The sequence below is a fragment of the Rhinatrema bivittatum genome, chromosome 3 (genome assembly GCF_901001135.1).
Source record: "Rhinatrema bivittatum chromosome 3, aRhiBiv1.1, whole genome shotgun sequence".
NCBI lineage: Eukaryota > Metazoa > Chordata > Amphibia > Gymnophiona > Rhinatrematidae > Rhinatrema > Rhinatrema bivittatum.
Window position 1 is genome coordinate 384001918 of NC_042617.1, and position 21576 is coordinate 384023493.

Here is a 21576-nt window from a genome sequence, read left to right on the forward strand (position 1 = left end):
GTCTATGGAGAAAATTCTGCAAATGTTGTGAAACTTGAGCATTTCTTTGCAGAATCTCTTGCCAACAAGGAGAATAGCTTTCAAACAACTCTGCATGGCTCCATATATCCGCGTATATGGCCGCACGGCGATCAATAATAGTATTTTCGAACCTCGCGGATGAGGTACGCACATATTGGGGTAGATTTTAAAACCCCTGTGCGCGTAAATCCTCCCGGATTTACACGCGCAGGGCACTTGCGCGCCGGCGCGCCTATTTTGCATAGGCCGCCGGCGCGCGCAAAGCCCCGGGACGCGCGTAAGTCCCGGGGCTTCGTAAAAGGGGCGGGAGGGGGTGTGCCCGAGGGGTGTGCCCGGGGGCAGGGGGTGGTCCGGGGCGGGTCCGGGGGCGTGGCAACAGTTCAGGGGCGTGCCGGGAGGGCGGTTCCGAGTCCCCTGGCAGTGCGGCCTGTGCCGGGGGATGCTGGGGCAGCGCGCGCAAGTTACGCCTGCTTCAAGCAGGCGTAACTTGCCCAACAAAGGTAGGGGGGATTTAGGTAGGGCTGGGGGGTGAGGTAGATAGGGGAAGGGAGGGGAAGGTGGGGGGACGTGGAAGGAAAGTTCCCTCTGAGGCCGCTCCGATTTCGGAGTGGCCTCGGAGGGAACGGAGGCAGGCTGCGCGGCTCGGCACGCGCAGGCTGCCGATTTTGCGCAGCCTTGCGCGCGCCGACCCCGGATTTTATAAGATACGCGCGGCTACGCGCGTATCTTATAAAATCTGGTGTATTTTTGTTCGCACCGGTGCCGCGAACAAAAGTACACGCGCGCGTATGTTTTGAAGATCTACCTCATTATAAACTATGTGTAAGTCTACTACCAGCTTCGGCTGCAACTCGATCATTTAAATACAATTTCTCCTTATATTGAGGGATTGTTCCTGAATCTTGACGGAATGCCTCAGACTAAACAACCCTGAGTGACTTTTCATATGTTGACACCTCACCAGTGCACATTTGAAAGGCACTTCATTCACACACATGAGATGCAGTGATTTTATCAACCTGCATCTTACTGCCATTGTTTTCTACAATTTAACATCCTTCTTCACACATATTAGAACGGTGCTCTTCCAATTGTAATTGGTTCAACCTCCCAAATTATCCTCTGGAAATTCCCCTTGATGTATCAAATGGGACACAATTCTCAAGAATGTAATGCCGCTTTATTTTACCATATGTAATTGGTCCCTCCTGATGCAGCCTTTGCGAAACATGGTCCCTGTCGGGGACTGACATTTCAATAAAGATTTGGCAATTTGGAATTATTGAATTTTTCCTGTTTAAATTGTTTTTTATAGTTTGTTTTACATGGACCTTTGCAATTGATTTTGCAGCACACCTGTTGGATTGTGTTCATATTAGTGTGTTTGCCCATCGCTCCACACTTCGTTGTAGGTCTACTACCAAACATATGTACATATGTATGGTCAGATGCAAATACCTGGAGTGCCTTGAAAGCGCATATTTTTCCTACCTATTTTAAAATCATAAGTGCGTGTATTTTACACGTGAAAATAACTGTAACTTGCTCTTGTGAAACCCTGTTTACATGCAGAAGCTGATATATTTTAAAATATGTAATCACATGTAATTGAAATCACCAGTTTGCTGAAATCTCTACCAGTTCAACCAGTCCTTCTCCAGGTCATGGAGACTCTCCTAATTCTTCAGACTAAACTTCCCCCACTTCAGCTAGGCCTCCCACCCAACCAGCAATGAACAATAGATGAGTCTGATATCAATTGCACAAGATAATTAGCAGGTGTAAAATTAGATGTGAATCAGTTATTTATACTTTCGAATAATAGAAGGTCTAGGGGGCATTCCATGAAGTTAGCAAGTAGCACATTTAAGACTAATCGGAGAATTCTTTTTCACTCAACACACAATAAAGCTCTGGAATTTGTTGCCAGAGATGTGGTAAGTGCGGTTAGTGTAGCTGGGTTCAGAAAAGGTTTGGATAAGTTCTTGGAGGAGAAGTCCATTAATGGCTATTAATCAAATTTACTTAGGGAATAGCCACTGCTATTAATTGCATCAGTAGCATGGGATCTTCTTAGTGTTTGGGTAATTGCCAGGTTCTTGTGGCCTGGTTTGGCCTCTGTTGGAAACAGGATGCTGGGCTTGATGGACCCTTGGTCTGACCCAGCATGGAAATTTCTTATGTTCTTATGTTCTTACTAAAATAAGTTGACATTTCAGCATGTAAGTCTCCTATAAAATGGCGACTTTCACACCTAGATCTTGGCCCCACCCTGGAATGCCCCTAGACCGCCCCTTATGTCATGCGTAAATGTGCATGTGAGACCAAAAATATGCCTGCACGTTTGATGTTTTTAAAAGCATGTACCTTTAATTTGTATATGGTTACAAGCTACTTATATGCGTATATGCAAATTTTATGCACATAAGAGTTTTGAAAATTCACCCCTTATTGCGTAAGTTTCACATAGCTCTTCATGTCAGACTCAGCTTTCAAAGAAAAGCAGCTGTATGTCTGCAGAACGCTCACCCTTTGCCTTTGAAACTGGGAGAAAGTCTGCAGGTTAAAAGTACCCGCCAACTTTGCCCCAAAATGGGCAGGTTGAAAATTGCCCCCTCTATTCCAAGCATGTTTTTTTTCCCCCTTTAAATGCCTTCCAAGTTATGAAGACTAGCTGAGGTGGGGGTTTCCCCTTCTGATGCATGGCTGGCTATTTTCTATGAGATTATTGATCATATACATAGATATCAGGTAGCTACTTCTATAGTATTCCAAATCCATTTAACTGCGTCCTCACCACTGCTTTTCCTTTACATATCTTTCGAATGCTTACACTGTCTACTCTCGCTTGATAAGGGGTTATTTTGGATTGGTAGCTGATTATGCAGCCTAGCTTATTGTTTTGTTTGATCCCTTTCGTAGTGCTGCACTTTTGGGATTTCTTTGAGTTGAGGAGTGGGGGAGGAGTGGGGTTTGTGTTTTGGGTCTGGGGCTTTTTTTTTTTTTTTTCTATTCTCTGGTGCTTTCTGTTTTCAGTAGTATTGGGTCGACTCCCTGGGGTTACTTTGGGGTTTATTATGATATGTATGGATTTTTTTCTCCCTTGGGGATCTGTGATTTATTTTGTTGCTATAGCAATATATTATACTGTTATTTTATTCCACTATATTGTAACTTGCCTTGTGTACATCCCCGTGGGAAGGCAAGAAATAAATGGTTTAAATAAGGAAAAAAAATAAATCAGTATTACTTCTTACTGTTTCCAGTCCTATAGAGACATACATTTACTTGGCGAAGTTGCTGTCAGCCTGCAAAATCCTGGCTGTTGGCACTCTAGGACAAGTTCCATCTAGCTCTGTAAATTTATTGGTTTCGGGTGTCATGATTTCATGTGCTTCCAAGTTACTTCATAAATCTTGCAGATCTAGATAGCATTCAGGATAATGACATGAAGAATATTATAAAGGAGGTATAGCAGAACTCCAGTAAAGACTACATTTTCAGATAGGAGGTCATTTTCGAAGGAGTTGCACCCATAAAATTAGCATACATGCACATAAGTATCTTATACTTGTGTACATGCTCTTTTTTAAACTCATAAATATACGTGTACTGTCAGTGTCACGCGTACGTTTTCCTGCGGGGAAAAAAAAAGGGGTGATCTAGGGGTGTTCCAGAGCTGGGCCAAGAGGAACATGCGGAAGTGGCTATTTTACAAGAACATAAGAACAAAAGAAATGCCATACTGGGTCAGACCAAGGGTCCATCAAGCCTAGCATCCTGTTTCAACAGTGGCCAGTCCAAGTCACATGTACCTGGCAAGCACCCAAACATTAGATTACAAGTTACTATTGGTTATTAATTACTATAATAGCAGTTTATGGTTTTAACCTCTAGGAATTTATCCAAACCTTTTTTAAACCCAGTAACACTAACTGCTGAAACCACATCCTCTGGCAATGAATTCCATATTTATGTGAATACATCGAGCAACTTGTTTGCGCAATTTTAGAACTGCTAATTATCTCGCACAACTGATATCCAGACTCGTTGTCTGCTAATGGTTAGGTAGGAGATCTGGGTGAACAGGGGGGGGGGGGGGGGGAGTTCAGGGCGAAGAACTAGGAGAGTCTCAATGACCCAGAGAATGACTGGCTGAACTGGTGGAGGTATCAGCAAACTGATGATTTCAGCTACATCTGCATGTTTGAAACTATGCCGACTTCCATGTATAAATCAAGGTTTTACATAAGCAAGCAAGTTGTATCCTTTTTTTTTGCGTGTAAAATAAACATGCATATGTTTATACAGTAGGTAGGAGAGGTACGTAATTTCAATGCATTGCAGGTATTCATGCATAACCAAACATATGCACGTATGTTGTGGGTTAGACATATTGTTTTCTATAATCTGCGCATACCTGATAGGCGCAAGTTGCAAAATACTGTTGCAGGTCTACACGCAGCTATATATATGTGCCTATAGGGGACTGTGCAGAATTGTTTGAAAGTTATTTTCAAACTGTTTACCAAGGTCATTATTGCATGTCTTTGCCTTGTATTGCTACCCTCTTTATATGAAAGATAGAGACACTGGCCACTTTTCTCAGTTCCACTATACCTAATTTCTTCATCTCTTTCATACTCCCCTGTTGCTGCCTAGCTTTGCCCGCTTCAGCGTTTGTGTTCACTGTTGATCATGGTATCCTGGCAGAATTTTCCATTTGTATAGTAGGTTTGGTGGTGGCATGAAAGCATGTGGGCAGCCATCATTGTATTGTAACCAGAAGAAAAAGGGGGGGGGGGTCTGGTTTGGTCTTAATCTTTTCCTTGATTGCAATGAAAGTGGTTACTAGACGTCAGGGCTGTTCTTTTTTTTTTTTTAATTTATCAAATGCCTTTTTTTAAAGAATGCCAAACCTCTTCACAGAACCCTTTTTGTAAATGGATACAAGGGGCTCATTTGCAAAAGGCTAAATTCGGCGTTGAAACAGAGAGCATATTTAAAAGTTGTGGTTAGCAATGTTAATGCTAGAAACAAGGTTTTATTCAGAAGAAGTGGCAAAATGTGAGCTAATAGCACTGATGCAAGCTGTGTCTGGATTTGCCTGTGCAAAACAGCTTGATAAATTAAAATGAATGATGCACAGGCAGTGTGCATAATGATATTTGCAGTGAAATCAGTTCCTGAGAAGAAGACATGCTTTAGCAGGTAAGATTCTTACGAGCAAAAAAAGCAGGGGCAAACTTGCCCACACAGGCTGAGCCCCGCAGTCAATTTAGGCGGAGGGGAGAGAAGCAGGAGATTACAAGGGTGGCCGCCATTTATATATTTATTTATTTTGCTCAGGAAGAGGTAACAAAAGATTGTAAAGACCGGCTGAGAGACTTGAAAGATGACAAGCACTCCAATAAGCTTTTTTTTTTTTTGGAAATGTGTTAACATTTTGTTTTGGGTTTCAACAAGCAAATCCACTTTGAGCAAGTATAAAGAGACATACGTCGGATGCCAATCTGCTGGCGGGAAGTTTTGATAATTAAGAGACTAAAGGTGCTTAATGTATTGCTGGTTTTCAAAAGATTGCATCCAACCAATTCTGTACAAGACAGATTACAAGGAAATCATATCCCTTGCCAATGAACTTTATCTTGAAAGATTATGAAACCCAATTTTATCCCCAGTTCACCCCCATACCTCAGCCTCCTTTCACGAGCCCTTTTGCTCTAAAAAAAAAATAACTCTTACCCTAACTTTCTTTAAGTAATACGAAACTTAAACATAGCCTTTGGCCAGTTTTCTGGCTACTCGGAGTATGTCGTGCTCCTTGCTTCCCATGTAACGTTAGATAACGTTACATAGCTATTGATTGAACAGTCAAATAGGGTATTGAGATCCCACAGCCCTTGACCTTTTTACACCGCCAGGGATTGAACAGATCCCCTGGAGCAGTGTTGATTAGTGTTTTAGAAAATCTAACTGGCACGCCTTTTAATGTTTCTGTGTGTCTTGGCACTACACAGCACGCTGCTGGGGCGTCTTTCTGCTGGAGGTTGTACATGAGCTCCCCTGGACATTCAGGGGCAGATTTTATAAATCTGCGCACATGCGTACTTTTGTTCGCGCACCAGGCGCGAACAAGAGTACGCAGGATTTCAATAGATACATGCGTAGCCGCGCGTATCCATTAAAATCCGGGGTCGGCGCGCGCAAGGCTGCCCAAAATCGGCAGTCTGCGTGCGCCGAGCCGCGCAGCCTGCCTCCATTCCCGCCGAGGCCGCTCCGAAATCGGAGCGGCCTCAGAGGGAACTTTCCTTCCAGCCCCCCGCACCTTCCCTTCCCTTCCTCTACCTAACCCACACCCCTGGCCCTATCTAAACCCCCCCCCCCACCTTTGTCGGCAAAGTTACGCCTGCTGGAAGCAGGCGTAACTTTGCGCGCGCCGGGCCAGCTGCTGCGCTCCATGTTCCGGTCCAGGGGCTGGTCCGGAGGCCGCGGCCACGCCCCCGGAATGCCCCCGGGCCGAAACCACGCCCATGGCACCGCCCCCGAAACGCCGCGTCACGACCGGCACGCCCCCGACACGCCCCTCCATGCAAGCCCCGGGACTTACGCGCGTTCCGGGGTGCGCGCAGTGGGGGTTTGGGGTAGGTTTTCGGGGGGTACGTGCGTATCTTACACGCATACCCCTTTGAAAATCTACCCCTTATTGCACACCGTTATAGTACAATGCATCTCCTCTCATTACCTTTTGAAAATACCTTAGACTCTTATCATGCTGATGTGAAATTTGCTTAATTATACATTTATATGAAAGCTGTTTAATTTCTGGGTACGTTCTTTTAAGCATGCGCCTAGTTCACTTTGGCGGTCAGGTTTGTTGTCAATCCTGTAAGGCTTGCCTTTGAAAACATTTCTGTTTGGGGCAACATTGTTTTTTTGCTCTTATATTGTGTTATTTTTTACTTTAAAAAAAAGAATTAATGTACACTGATGGTTTTGTGGTCCTGCAGTGCCTATTCGTGGAGTTGGAAACTTAAGGATTAGAGATGTTACTCACAGTTCCATGAATGTGTTTTGGGATGCTGCCCCAGGCAATGTACGCAAATACCTTGTGAGATACAAAACATCGGAGGAAAATGATTTCAAAGAGGTAGGCGAAAAAGCATTTGAAGAAAGGGAGCCCTTGGTTCAATATAACATGGCTGAGCCTCTTTGCCTGACCAGGAGCCAGGCCTTTTCCTTGGGGTTGTGCTTTCTTTCCTTTTTTCGGCTGGGCTAAATAAAAGGTGGTTTGAGGGAGGGGTGGGGATTTTGGAGGATTGGACGGAGCCGTGTGGAAGGGTGATGGTTTGCCCACTCAGACGTAGCGGTTCAGCTGCTCTGGAGGCTACCCCTCTCGGATTTTGCTTTCTTGAGTTGGTAGAATGTTTGGCATAGGCATCATTGTTATGGGTGGTTTGGGATTTTCTCACAGCTAGGGCAGGGGGTGAATCATTACAAACTCCCAGGTATTGGTTTAAGATTATCTTTTGAGTCGGTTCTAGTAGTACTCCAGACACTACGAATGACACCGCTATGGACTAATGGGTTCTCAGGGAGTCCAGCAATGCTTTGGTAGTACCTCTCAACCTAGTGACACCACAGGCAGTGATCGAAGTGAGCCGCTGCATACAGTTACCTCATCATGACTAGATCATCACCACCTAGTCAGTGGGCTGAGTTTGGCAGCAAACTTTGACTGGACTAGAAGCCATAGGAAGGTTTTGGCTAGTAGCTGTATTATATAAATTGAATTATGAAATATTTGACTGATTTGGCGGGTTGAAGGGGAAGGTGATAGCCTTTTTGATGTTTATGTAATTTAGAAAAACCTAACCTTCCTAATTAGTTTTAATGCTTGTTATATTTTTAATAAAGCTGCCACCTTATTGTTCCATTTATATTTTTGTTGGCATTTATTGGGTTGGGTTAGAGTCAGGAGAGGGTACAAATGCCTGTTTTATGAAGTTTAAGCTATTCTTTTTTTCTTGTAATTTTCTGGCGTGAATTGGTGTCAGATAAGAGTGACAAAGTATCTCTTCTACAGATGCTGTTTGGTCAATGGATGGATTGTTAAGAAATTGCTGATTGTGGTTAATGAGTCATTTAGCTTGGATAAAGTACTGTGGTTGCCATATTAATCCACCTGAATGTATGGAAATACATGTTATTTAGTTTGGAAGGTAACTTTGAGTCAGTTTGAGCATTGCTGAAACAGAATTTGAATGCCTGTTTTCCTACAAACAGATTGCAAGGACATTAACTCCCAGATATGAAAAGAGCAAAAAGCGCTTAATGACTTAACGGTGAAATCCTTAATTAGTAACTGGCTTGCTGGATGTGCTTTGGAAATCTTGTACAGTACAGAGATTGTAGCATTCTTTTAAAGGAAGTGAGACTGCTCAAAGAGAGATGGATGTTTGGTTGAAGCAGGAGCGGGCAGGCAGTGGATGACAGCTAGTTTGAAGTCAGAAAATGGGGTCTGACAATTATGATGAGTTGGGTTGGAAGGAATGAGAAAAAATGATGTAAAGTCATTGCATTCATTTCAATATTCTGCAGTTCCTTTTCATGATTTTCCTTATGTTTATTACTTATTTAAATAATAATAATAATGATATGCTTAGCTCAGTGGTTAGAAATCTAATAATATTCATGTAGTCCATATATTTTAGATGTGTGAACTAAGATTAGTACATAGCAGATAAATACCAAAGTGTGCTCTCAAATGTGTAGAGTGCTGATATTGTTTTGTGATTTTATTTGTAGGTGGAAGTGGATAGGTCAAAGACAAGCACACCACTCAGTGATCTTATATCACAAACTCAGTATGATGTAAATCTTGTTGCAGTGTATGATGAAGGAGAGTCCACACCAAGGGTAGCAAAAGCTACGACAGGTATGTCCTAGAAGCTTTTAAATGACTGTGAATATACTGGCAGATACTACTTATGGGAACCTGTAAAAATGTAGATTTGATTCAAGAAAGGATTCTAACTTATTACAGGCTTTGTAAAGAAAATTTAACTTATCCTAAAGGGTCTGTCTCATAGGGGTGTTCATTCGTTTGCAACGTATTGGCAATCCGCAACTAATATGCCATATTCGTTGTATTCGTGGGGGTCACGAAACGTATGGCGAACCCCCACGAATACAACGTATCACTAACAAATAAACCCCCATCCTCATTACCCCCCCCCCAAGACTTGCCAAAAGTCCCTGGTGGTCCAGCGGGGGTCCTGGAGCGATCTCCTGCACTTGGGCCGTCGGCTGCCAGTATTCAAAATGGTGCCAATAGCCTTTGCCCTTACTATGTCACAGGGGCCGACCAATGGCACCGTTAGCCCCTGTGACATAGTAAGGGCACTCACACACACAAACAGAGATGCTGCTTATGGCCCTTCCAGCCAGTCCCTCAGTTTCCAGTTCCACCCGATATGCCGGGGATCCCAAGCAGTGTCGAGGATTCCTTAATCAATGCAGAATGCACTTCCAATTACAGGCTTCATTATTCCCCTGTGACCAATCTAAGATTACGTACATCCTTAAATTACTTAGTGGAACAGCACTCGCCTAGGCTTCTCCCCTCTGGGAAAAAGGGGGTCTCATCTTGCTCGACCTTCCACAGTTTATGGAGTAGTTTCACATTGTCTTTGAGGAGCCAGGCCGAGCAGCAGTGATGGCCTCTGATCTGCTCCACCTATGGCAAGGCTCCCGAACCTTGGCCGAATATGCAGTGGAATTTCATACACTGGCTTCCAAGATAAATCGGCAAGAGGACAGCTTAGTTGCCATCTTCTTGGAAGGCTTGGAAGGCTTTTCTTCATTCACCACTAGGAAGCTTCCCACCTCACTTAAAGCAATCATTGCCCTAACTAGCAAAATAGACTGTCGGTTACTGTAAAGGGCTCGAGAGACCCATCTGGCACGAAGGAGTATCTTGCTGACTCCACGATGTCAACATCCACTTTCACCTCTAGTTGGTACACCCTCAATTTCACCTCCTCCTTCTGAGGAACCAATGCAGTTGGGAGTCTGCCACTTGGCCCCAGAAAAAAAGGCTCCAGCACAGAAAACAGGGCCTCTGCTCTATTGCGCAGCTCTTGGCTATCTCTTGGCCCAATGCCTACAGAGGTTGGGAAACGTCAATGCCTAGGGTCCTTTGGGGAAATGACCCTAGGCTTTACTGTACTGGCTCCCCAACTCCTCCTGCCAGCCCCACTGAAACTGGGCTCTACACTTTCTCTATCCAGCTCTGGGGAAAAACTTCATTTTACAAGACCTGGTTGACCAACTCCAGATTTCCATGGTCCAAATGACTTCCTCACTGGTGAACTCAGTTTATGTAGATCCACTTCCAAGCCAGGTTACCCAGAGTATGGTGTCTGTAGCCTTATGCAACAGTCTCTTGCTCTTAGAGAAAATCAGTCCTCACATGATCTCCAGAGAAAAACATCCCATCATACTAGGTCTGCCGTGGCTCCAACATCAGCCTCACCTGGATTGGTCTACCTTACAACTATCCTGTTGGGGTTACAGGTGTATAATTCTTGCTTAGTACCTGTACAATGTCCTTGTCTGGTAACTGTGGCTTCCATACTTCCAGGACTTCCTCCCCAGTATGGGAATTACAAGGATGTCTTCTGAAAGAGTGCTGAAACTTGCCTTCTTGTCGCACGTATGAGTGCAGTATAGAGCTTATCCCAGGAGCTACACCCCTGTGAGGTCAGGTTTACTCACTGTCTCTCCCAGAAGCTCAAGCCATGTCAGCTTATATTCAAAAGAATTGGGAACATAGGTTCTTCCAGCCCTCTCCTTCGGCAGGGGTTGGGTTCTTCTTTATAACGAAGAAAGATGAATCTCTCAGACTGTGCATAGACTACCATGGCCTAAATACCATTAGTAAGAAAGACCATTATCCAGTACTCTAATAGCGGAACTCTTTGATCGCCTACAGGGCACCAAGCTATTCATGAAATTGGATTTCAGGGTACAAACTCGTCCGCATCAAGGCTGGTGATGAATGGAAAACCACATTTAACACTTGCAATGGACACTACGAGTTTTTGGTCATGTCTTTTGGGCTTTGCAATGCGGTTTTCCAGAAAATGGTCAACAAGATCTTCCGCAATCTGCTGTACACTGTGTGGTTGTACCCAAGAAACAAAAAGGATGACATGTTGATCTTTTCCTGGACTTTCGGTTCCCATTGTAGAGATGTTCATGCTATCCTGCAATATCTGCAAGAGAATAATCTCCACACCAAATTGGAAAAATGTCTCTGAACAAGAGGAGCTCCCCATCCTTGGGTACATAGTCTCACAAATTGAGTTTCAGATGGATACTGCAAAGGTAAAAGCCATCATGGGCTGGTGTCACCCCATAGGACTCTGGGCTTTACAAAGATTCCAGGGGTTTGCTAATTATTACTGCCAGTTTATTCCAAATTACTCCTCTGTGGTAGCCCTCCTTACTGCTCTTACCCTCAAGGACGCCAACACCAAAGATTGGCCACCTGAGGCTTTTGAGGCTTTCCAGAGGTTAATAAACATCTTTGCTGATAAGCCTTGCCTATGTCACCTGGATTCCACACCACCTTCATGTTAGAGGTAGATGCCTTGACCCTGGTGGTAGGGGCTGTCCTGAGCTAACACATTTCCGAAGGGGTACTTCATCCATGTTTCTTCTTTTCTAAGAAGTTCTCCCTGTGAACGCAGCTACAGCATTGGAAATTGAGAGTTCTCAGATGTCAAACTGGCTCTTGAGGAATGGCACCTTCTTCTCGAGGGGCTCCACACCATGTCACTATATACATGAACCACAAGAACCTTAGACATTTACAACAAGCTCAGCAGCTTAATTCAAGATAGATTGGTTGGTCTTTGTTCTTTGCTCACTTCAATTTTGAATTATGATACTGCCCAGCACTCAAGAATCAACAAGCAGATGCCCTCTCTTGCTCCTTGCAGACTAAGGATGTTCCAGAACCTCCTAGGCACATCATCAATCCTGCTAACATACTCTTAGTCACTACGATACCCATCCCTCCAGGGAAGATGGTAGTAACTTCCAGATTGCACGAGAAAGTGTTGAAATGGGCCTATGACTTCCATGTCGCAGGACATTCTGGGTGGGCATGAATCCTTGAATTGGTTCAACAGCACTTCTGTTGGCCTCAAATAAAGCAAGATGTCAAGGCCTATGTTGACTTATGTTCCACTTGCACACAGCAAAAGGCACTGCATGGCTGACCCTGGGGGCTGTTACAGCCATTGCCCGCCCCCAGGGAACCCTGGACCCACTTGTCCATGGACTTTATTGTGGACCTCCCTATCTCTAACAGTACCACTGTGTTTTGGGTGGTGAATGATTGATTTTCTAAGATGGCACACTTTGTCCCATTACCAGACCTTCCTTCTGTTTCGGAGTTATCACATCTCTTTACCCTCCATGTCTTTCGCCTACATGGCTTACCAAAGCATATTCTATTGAATAGAGGAGTTCAGTTTATTGCAAGGTACTGGAACTCTCTCTGCAAAAAGTTTGGTATCACATTTGAGTACACTATGGTCTACCACCTGCAAAGCAATGGGCGTGGCATGCACCAATCGCACCCTTAAAACCTTCCTCTGCTCTTATGTTAAAGAGCGCCAGGATAACTGTGCCACCTTCTTACATTGGGCCAAATTCTCCATAACAATCACGTCAACGCATCTACTGACTACTTTCCCTTTCATCTGGTCTATGATAATTCAACCTCTGCCTCCTCTGCCATTGTCTGTGATGGTTCCTTCACCATCAGCTCAAATCTCTGCCCAGGAATTGCATGAACTATGGAAACAGACCAATCTGTTGATTGAGAAAGCCGCCACCCAAGTCAAGAAGATGGCAGATGCCCGAAGAAGGCCAGCTCCTCAGCTCAAGATGGGAGAGAAGGTTTGGCTAAGTTCCCGGCACTTACGCCTACAACTTTCCTTTATGTGCCTGCACCATGTTTTATTGTGCTATTCTTTGTTCATTGGCAATTGGGCCCTGTCTCGTGCAGCTAAAGCTATCATCTACATTAAAGATTCATAATGTGTTTCACATTTCTTTGCTTAAGCCAGTGGTGCTTTTGTGGTCCTCTAGAGTGCCATCTGAACCTCAAGAATTGGCTGCTGATGGAGACAATATATATATATGAAGTCCAAGAAGTCCTAGATTCCTGCCAGAAGGGAGAAAAGGTTGAGTATCTAAACTCTTGGAAGAACTATGGCCTGAAGAAAATTCACGGGAGCCATCCTCCAACATATTGGACACCAACCTCTTGAAGGACTTTCATCAATGATACCCCAAGAAACCCAAGGCTTCAGGAAAGGGGCTTAAGAGGGAGGTGCAGTTGGGTTTGGCAGCCTGCTGCCCATGTGGCCCGATGCTGCCAGCTCTCCATGCAGTGGGTTGCCACTCTCTGATGCGGCAAAGTGCTGCCAGCTTACCATGCAACAGGGTACAGCTGGCTCCAACTTGCCCCGCTCCTCCTTAGGTGCACAAGCCTGACATCACTATATTTAAAGAGCCCATGGTGGGAAAAGCTCTGAAGCACCTCCTGATGACTTCATATGCCTAGTCCAATAAAAGGCTTTCTCTGACCTTCCCTCACTGCAACAGGTCCAGCTACTGCATAATAGTGCGTGTTGTGTTCCAGCCTGTGTCCAATATTCATTCTAGGCTGTCTCCATTCTTCAATGCCTGCTTGTTCGGTGTTGGGATCGGTGTTGGGACCGGTCCTGTTCAATATCTTTGTGAGCGACATTGCAGACGGGATAGAAGGTAAGGTTTGTCTTTTTGCGGATGACACTAAGATCTGCAACAGAGTGGACACGCCGGAAGGAGTGGAGAGAATGAGACGGGATCTAAGGAAACTGGAAGAGTGGTCGAAGATATGGCAGCTGAGATTCAATGCCAAGAAGTGCAAAGTCATGCATATGGGGAGTGGAAATCCGAATGAACTGTACTCGATGGGGGGGGAAAGGCTGATGAGCACGGAGCAGGAGAGGGACCTTGGGGTGATAGTGTCTAATGATGTGAAGACAGCGAAACAATGCGACAAGGCGATAGCAAAAGCCAGAAGAATGCTGGGCTGCATAGAGAGAGGAATATCAAGTAAGAAAAGGGAAGTGATTATTCCCTTGTACAGGTCCTTGGTGAGGCCTCACCTGGAGTACTGTGTTCAGTTCTGGAGACCGTATCTACAAAAAGACAAAGACAAGATGGAAGCGGTACAGAAGAAGGGCGACCAGGAAGGTGGAGGATCTTCATAGGATGACGTACGAGGAGAGATTGAAGAATCTAAATATGTACACCCTGGAGGAGAGGAGGAGCAGAGGTGATATGATACAGACTTTCAGATACTTGAAAGGTTTTAATGATCCAAAAACAACGACAAACCTCTTCCGAAGGAAAATAATCAGCAGAACCAGGGGTCACGATTTGAGGCTCCAGGGAGGAAGATTCAGAATCAATGTCAGGAAGTATTTCTTCACGGAGAGGGTGGTGGATGCCTGGAATGCCCTTCCGGAGGAAGTGGTGAAGACCAGAACTGTGAAAGACTTCAAAGGGGCGTGGGATAAACACTGCGGATCCATAAAGTCAAGAGGCCACCAATGAAGAGTGGGTGACTCGCCAGAATGATGGCTATTGACACAATACCCTTACTAAATAAACATACACATGCTTACTGTGACTCCTACATCGCTCTAAGCTTCAACAGCAAGAGGTAATGGAAAAAAGGATTTGCACTCATAAAGAGGGGAGTAGCTGGCTTGTTACGGCGGTTACTACCCCAAACCAAATATGCCTGATACTTCACTTTCAATGCATATACAGCATAGCTCTCTGCTTCAATGACAGGGGAGAAGAATAACTGATACTTCACACATCCAGCAGAGCTCTCTGCTACAAACGGCAAAGGAGAAGAAAAAGGGTTCGCACTCAAAACGCGGGGAGTAGCTGGCTTGTTACGGCAGTTACTACCCCAAACCAAATGTGCCTGATACTTCACTTTCCATGCATATCCAGCATGGTTCTCTCCTGCATCGGCATGGGAGAAAGACTGATACATCACGCATTTCCAGCATAGCTCTCTGCTTCAAGGGCAGGGGGAAAAAAAAAAAAAAAAACTGATGCTTCACGCATATCCTGCATAGCTTCAACGACAGGGGTGAAGAAAAAAAAGGATTCGCAATCACAAAGCGAGGAGTAGCTGGCTTGTTACGGCGGTTACTACCCCAACCAAATGTGCCTGATACTTCACTTTCAATGCATATCCAGCATGGCTCTCTGCTTCTACAGCAGGGGAGAAGAAAAAAAAACAAACCAACAAGAGCTGTACAACATAGTCTAGGTAAAACAAATAAGCATGGGTGTAGCTTGCTTATCGCGGCGGTTACTGCCCCTACTACCCCTAACTAATCAAGCTAGATATTTCACTTGCATGCAGCTCCATCACTGCTCTCTACATTAATGGTGGGGGTGGAAGGGGAATAGAACAAGGAGCTAAGAGTAACAGATAAGAATGAGAGAAAAAATGTGTGAGGCTTGCTGGGCAGACTGGATGGGCCATTCGGTCTTCTTCTGCCGTCATTTCTATGTTTCTATGTTTCTATGTTCCAACCCTTGCCTGCATGCTTCAGCCTAACTGTCCCTCTTCCTCTCCTTCGGATGGATACCTGGTTTGACCTTTGCCTGGTCTTTGGGGACGCCTGACCACTACCTGCACTTGATTTCTTCCTGGACTCTGGATATGCCTGATTGCTGCCTGCCTCTGACCCTTGCCTCAACAAGTCTATTCACCGCCTTCCTATGACCATCACTTGGCCACAGACCACATCTTCAGTCATCAGGAGACTGTCGCCTAAATCCTACTGAACCCAGCACCCAAAGTCTCAACTCGAGGGGAACGTGGGCTGGTATAAGTGAAGGTCCTGTTTGGTCCCTGTTCGGTTCACTTGCTGATGGTGAGATCCTGCAGGATCCTCCCTTCAGGTAGAACCAATGTCACCTCAGCTCAAGGGTGTTGGATTTCTCCTGTTACACAGCCTTATCTTATCTTCTGGATTCCTGCAATGATGCCTCCCTTCCAGCAGAGGCCCTCGGTGTGCCTCACCTCTAGCCTTCTTAAACGCCTCCTCTCTGCCCTTGTCATGCCCAGGCCCCAGCCCTATATAAACCAGCCTTGCCAGAAGCATCTTGACTTCTCATGGTGTCACTTCTGGCTCTGTGACCTGACCCTTGTTCCTGCCTTGTCTTGTGGCCTTCGGGCCTTCTTGCCTTGTTCTTGCCTTGCCTTGAGGCCCTCAGGCCTATCCTGCCTTGTTCCCTTTCTTGATCTGACCTATTCTCTTTTGTATCCTGCCTTGGAGCTTTCAAGCCCATTCTGTCTCTTCCTAGTTGTGCTGCCTTCGGGCTTCTGTATTTTGTTTCCCTTGTTGTCTTGCCCAGTCCTGCCCTAAGTCTGCCTTGTTGGTCTTGTCCTGTCTGTTCAAGTATCCAGTCCTGCTTGTACCAGAGTCCTGCCCTTGCCTTGTCTTACCCTTGTCTTTTCTAGTTCCAGATTCTGCTCAGTATCTAGCCTTGCCTTGTCCTGTCAGCCAAGTTTGCCTGGTCCAGCCTGCCAAGCCTTGACTCCCTTGTCTAGTCTGCCAAGCCTGCCCTGCCTTGTCTGCCTTGTCCAGCCTGCCCAGCCTTGCCTACCTTGTCCAGGCCTTGCCTATATGGACTCACCACTATGATGTACTGCTGCCGCAGAGACCTATTGGCCCCCAGAACCTAAGGGTTTAACCTGCTGGGGAGAGGGCTGGTTAGGCTGAAGACGGGGCCTTGTCTTTTCCCGAGTTCTGCCCTGCAGTCCCGTGCTGCTCCCCAGGTGGGTTTCCCGGACTCTGGGGCCCGCAACATAGGGTCCATAGACACAACAAGTCCAACCTCTGCTACTCCTATATAACATTTCTAGAGTGCTACTAGACCTACACAGCACTGTACAGATACACATAAGAGAAAGGTCCTGCTCCGTGGCGTTTACAATTGAGCCAAGACACATAGAGGAGTCAGATAAGAGGGTTCAGGAAATGTACTGTATTTACTATGGTAAACATGGTTAAAATCTTCCAGGCTATGAACAGGAGGAGTCAGGGTTTAAGACGGAAAAGCAATTTCAAAAAGCTTGCACTTTCTCTCTCCTTTTTCCATCTCTCTAGCTCTCTTTCTTTAGCCTGTTTCCTACCTCTCCATTCAACTCAGACGTTTTCCTCCCACCCCCCACGGAGTCTGTTTCCTTCCTTCTCTCTTTTTCCCCTGTGATCAGCAGTTTCCATTCCTCTCCAAAAACACCACTGTTGCTTCTTCCTTCCTTCTCCTCCCAACAAGAGACTTCAGTCTCTCTTTCCACCTCCTCAGGCAGCCTGCAGCCAGTTTAGTGCCACGTGGTTTCATTAAGCAAGTTTGCTCTTTGAAGAGTTGGCAGCCTCCACACTATCCTTTTGGTGCTGGCTGTTTTCCTCCAACACAATAAGAACAGTCTACTTAGTGGAGGCACATAGCTTTAGCAGCTGGCTGGGGACGTCTGCATGCTGGCAGGTAGGTTGTGCGGATTCAGTGATGCCAGCAGCTTTGGGAAACCCTTAAACTGTAGGATGCATGTGTTTTGTATCATTGCCATGTACCTTTCTGTTCAAGGTTTCTACCTGCCCTGGGCAGCTTCAAAATATGGCAGTCCCTTCCCCCTCCCAGCCAACACAACTGCTGTTAGAGGTCTGTACTCAAAAGCCATTTAGAGGAATAACTCACAAGTTATCCATCTAAATGGCAAATATGGCATATTGAGCCTCTTATTCGGCTAAATTATAAGGGTGTTTCAGGAGTTTTCCTGGGAGGGATTGAGTTATCTTGCTGAATTCGGGTATACTTTAGATCTTCTTCTTATCAGGTCCACAGTTATCTGGCTTTGTGTGGCTGGAGAATGTGCTCCTTAACCGCATATCAAACCAAAGAAAGATTCAGAGGTCAATCCCTTCCCTTCCCTCCCCTCCCAAAGCTTAATAGAAAGGCCCTCAGGCTGTACTGTCCTACCCCCCCCCCCCCCAACAAACCTTGGTAAAAACTTAGGAAGGGGCTGATTGTATGCTGTACCCGGTCCTGATTTGCTATTAAACAGGATCAGGCTGCCTCCCCCCCCCCCCACCCACAAAGACTCATAATGGCGCCTACACCCCCATCCCTCTGACCCTCCCCAGTATCCCCCACTACCTTTTTGATCCGAGCCGGGAGCGAGGGACCCCGTGCCCCGCTCCTGGTGCCTCCAGCACTGCTCAGAGACAGTTTTGGAAGCATAAACTTCAACGTCAGCTTACGCTTCCGGTGCTGCCTCTTTCAAGATATCTGGTTAAGTAGCATGTTATCCAGCCTCACAAGGCTGGATAACTAAAAACCTACCTGGCTACAGTGTATTCCAACATAGCCGGTTAGGGTTTTTGTTATCGTGCTATATGTAGCCGGATAACTTTAGGTTGATATATAACTTGTCGACTAACCAGCTTACTGAATATAGACCTCTTAATATTTCCCTCTTTCTTGTTCATGGCACCTGGTACAATCCACTCCCTGCTACTGATACCTCCCATTGGGCCTCCTCCTCTGTTGACAATGTGCAACCAGCCTTTGCTGGGCCTCCATCACTACTAATACAGCTGTTTAGTTCCTTAAATGTACACTGGGTGGTCACGCAGGGGGCTGAAGACAGAGATTATAAACTACAACATACTCACAATCTCATGGGACGTGGCTTCATTTCCTGCCCTTACATTGGAAGGATTCCCAAGAGGGGGCGGAGATGGGCTGTGGAGTAGCAGAGGTTGTGAGCGTGTGGCACCCATAGCCTGATCCATGGCTGTCCAGCATGACACTGAGGATTAGAGGAGGAGCATGTCAGGGAGGAGCTAGAGGGTATCATAGAAGGGGTGAAGGAGTAAAGAACTGGAGGGAGTGTTACCACATGGTTACTCCGGACCCTGAGAAGAAAGTCTATAATGCACATTTAGACAGTGCATCATAGATTATGCACTCCAGGGAGACAGGGGGAGTGGTGCAGGGAAGAGAAGCAAATGTTATAGTGCACAACACTCGCCAGCCAAAACTAGAGAACATACATATTTTTAAAAATATTAAAAACTCTAGATTTTCTTGGGGCAATTTTCAAGCTGCCTGCATTGCTGAAAAATCTGTTGGCAATTTTTGCTCCCTGTCTTTGCATCAGTTTTCAAAGGAAGAGTATGTGTGCATGGTTTACTTCAAAAATTGCCTAAGGAAAAAAGAACTCGCAGAGATTTGCACTTCGTTTTTCTGAAGATACTTCTCATCAAAATTACACAGATAGGGAAATAATTATCACAAGGATTTATGCATGTAAAAGTAGCATACATCATAGCAATTTTCGAAAGCCCATTTTTGTGGGTGAAAGCCTTTGGTGGGCCATCTTACATGATTACATGTCAGTCGGGAGGTTTGGTCGTTTTTACATCTTCCTTAATAAGACTATGGTTATTGTGTTTGGTTTCTTGAGCATGATTTTAGAGTGTTCCTCTTCCTCTAATAGGTGCTGTTCCCGCTCCAGTCAATCTGAAATTCTCTGACGTCACAAAAGAAAGTTTCAGAGCTACTTGGGACCATGGTGCTCCAGATGTTGCTCTCTATAGAATAACCTGGGCACCCATTGGTACAACAGACAAGCTTGAGGTAGGACTAATATTAATGTGGATCTATTAAGGAAATTTCTTTTAAGATTTGCTCTTTTTCTGAAACTTAGGCAATAATGACTTATAGAGAGAATATTTGCTTGCAGTTAATTCCCTGGCAGGAGACGTTAAGGTTCTAAGGCAAAGCCAGAGGGCTACATGAATGTTTTGTGTTTTTTTTTTTTTTAATTATTATTAAATATCTCTTATGAAGGGCCTGATTTACTAAAACTTTTCACCAATTCTGTGTCTATGGGAAAAATGCTTAGTAAATGAGGCCCTAAGTTTTTAAACTTAAAAGTAATAAAATCATTATTTTAAATTAAAATGTGTTGCAAAACGGACACTCTACTTCAGAGGTCTTTAGCAATGAGCCCAAAATTGCTAATCAGAGTAGGTTCTCATCCCACCCCTTGTAATTAGAGAAAAGTCAAGGATTCTTAACCCACCGCTGCTCAAAATGCAGGAGATATCAAATTCTGGAAAATATTGTTAACATTATAAACTTGCTTTTGGAGTTTCCCACTGAAATATTTTTTCATCTGAAGAAATCAGAAATGTAATGATGAGTACTGTTTACTTCTGAGACCTTTGCCAGTGAGATAAGGGACCCCTTAAATAAACAGAATGGTTTAATTTTAATTGAAAATGTCTGATGGGAGCTTTATAATGCAATACTGATAGCAAAGTCCAGGAATGCCCTGCTGATAATGGCAGGTCAAGGATCCCTGGCTTTATCTTGGGCCTTTCAATCACACAGGTGGTAACTGCCTGGAAATGGCCTGTCTAGTGATCATTCTTACTTGCACAGTGATATTTGAAAATGGATCAAATTTACAAATCCTGATAGCAATGTCTATAACCCTTCCCTCCAAATGTTTATGACCATGCTGATCTTATATATATTTTTTTGTTTTCAAGACCATTGTAGATGGTGATGTTAACACTATGGTCTTTGACAACTTGACACCAGACACGTTGTATGAGGTTGCAGTTACTGGTATCTATCCTGATGAATCAGAAAGTGATGATCTAGTTGGCACTGAAAGAACATGTAAGCTATCTTATTCTTCTGATGTTAGACTAAGTTTAAATGGGACTGACCCAGTGGCTGGGACTCCTGCTATTCATTGGAAGAGTAGAGAATAGAAATGCCATGAGGGCAGTATTCACAGTCCACGAAGGGTGCAGAGGTGAGGAGAATCTAAGCTATGGCACAATAGCAACACCTAGGGTGGGATTTAGTGGGCATGCGTGCCGAGTTCTGAAGAGAGATGCAGTCTGTGGCTCAAAACTGAGGTCCGTTGTTGAAATGGCAGAATCTAATCAAGAGAGGAAGATAGTGTCTAATGAAGAAAAAGCTCTGGCTGTTGAAAATGAAGAGATCAGCTTCAGAACCCCTGTTATAAATAGCTGTGAGAGTATTGGTGGGAATGAGCGTAGGAGATGATGAGAGGTGGCATCTGTTCCTGGCCTTGTACCCGGAAGGGCTCTGCGCCTCCTGCTTGGGGTGTGTGCAGCAGTATGGGGAGCGCAGATGGCAGCTAGCACCCTTTCCGAGGTGCTGGAGAAGTTCTGAGTGAGTCCGAAGCTCAGATGCTCAGGAAGGTGATAAATACAAAAAAAGGTTTAAAAGCATACATCTGAAATGAATCAAAACTGTTTCTTTTTTTTTTTTTCATAGTGCCCAAAATAACTACCACACCACCAGGTAAGACTTAAATTCTCAATTTTAATTTTGTAATGGAAT

General features: G+C 44.9%; 1 protein-coding gene across 3 annotated transcripts in view; it reads left to right on the top strand.

Annotated features, from left to right (window-relative positions):
• COL12A1 (collagen type XII alpha 1 chain) overlaps nucleotides 1-21576 on the top strand; it is a 359822-nt gene that overhangs the window by 218746 nt on the left and 119500 nt on the right. For all 3 annotated transcript variants that reach the window (XM_029595614.1, XM_029595613.1, XM_029595615.1), the window contains 5 exons: nucleotides 7032-7171; nucleotides 8830-8959; nucleotides 19688-19827; nucleotides 20748-20880; nucleotides 21511-21537. In XM_029595614.1, the coding sequence (XP_029451474.1) occupies nucleotides 7032-7171; nucleotides 8830-8959; nucleotides 19688-19827; nucleotides 20748-20880; nucleotides 21511-21537 (570 nt within the window). The remainder of the gene's footprint in view (nucleotides 1-7031; nucleotides 7172-8829; nucleotides 8960-19687; nucleotides 19828-20747; nucleotides 20881-21510; nucleotides 21538-21576) is intronic.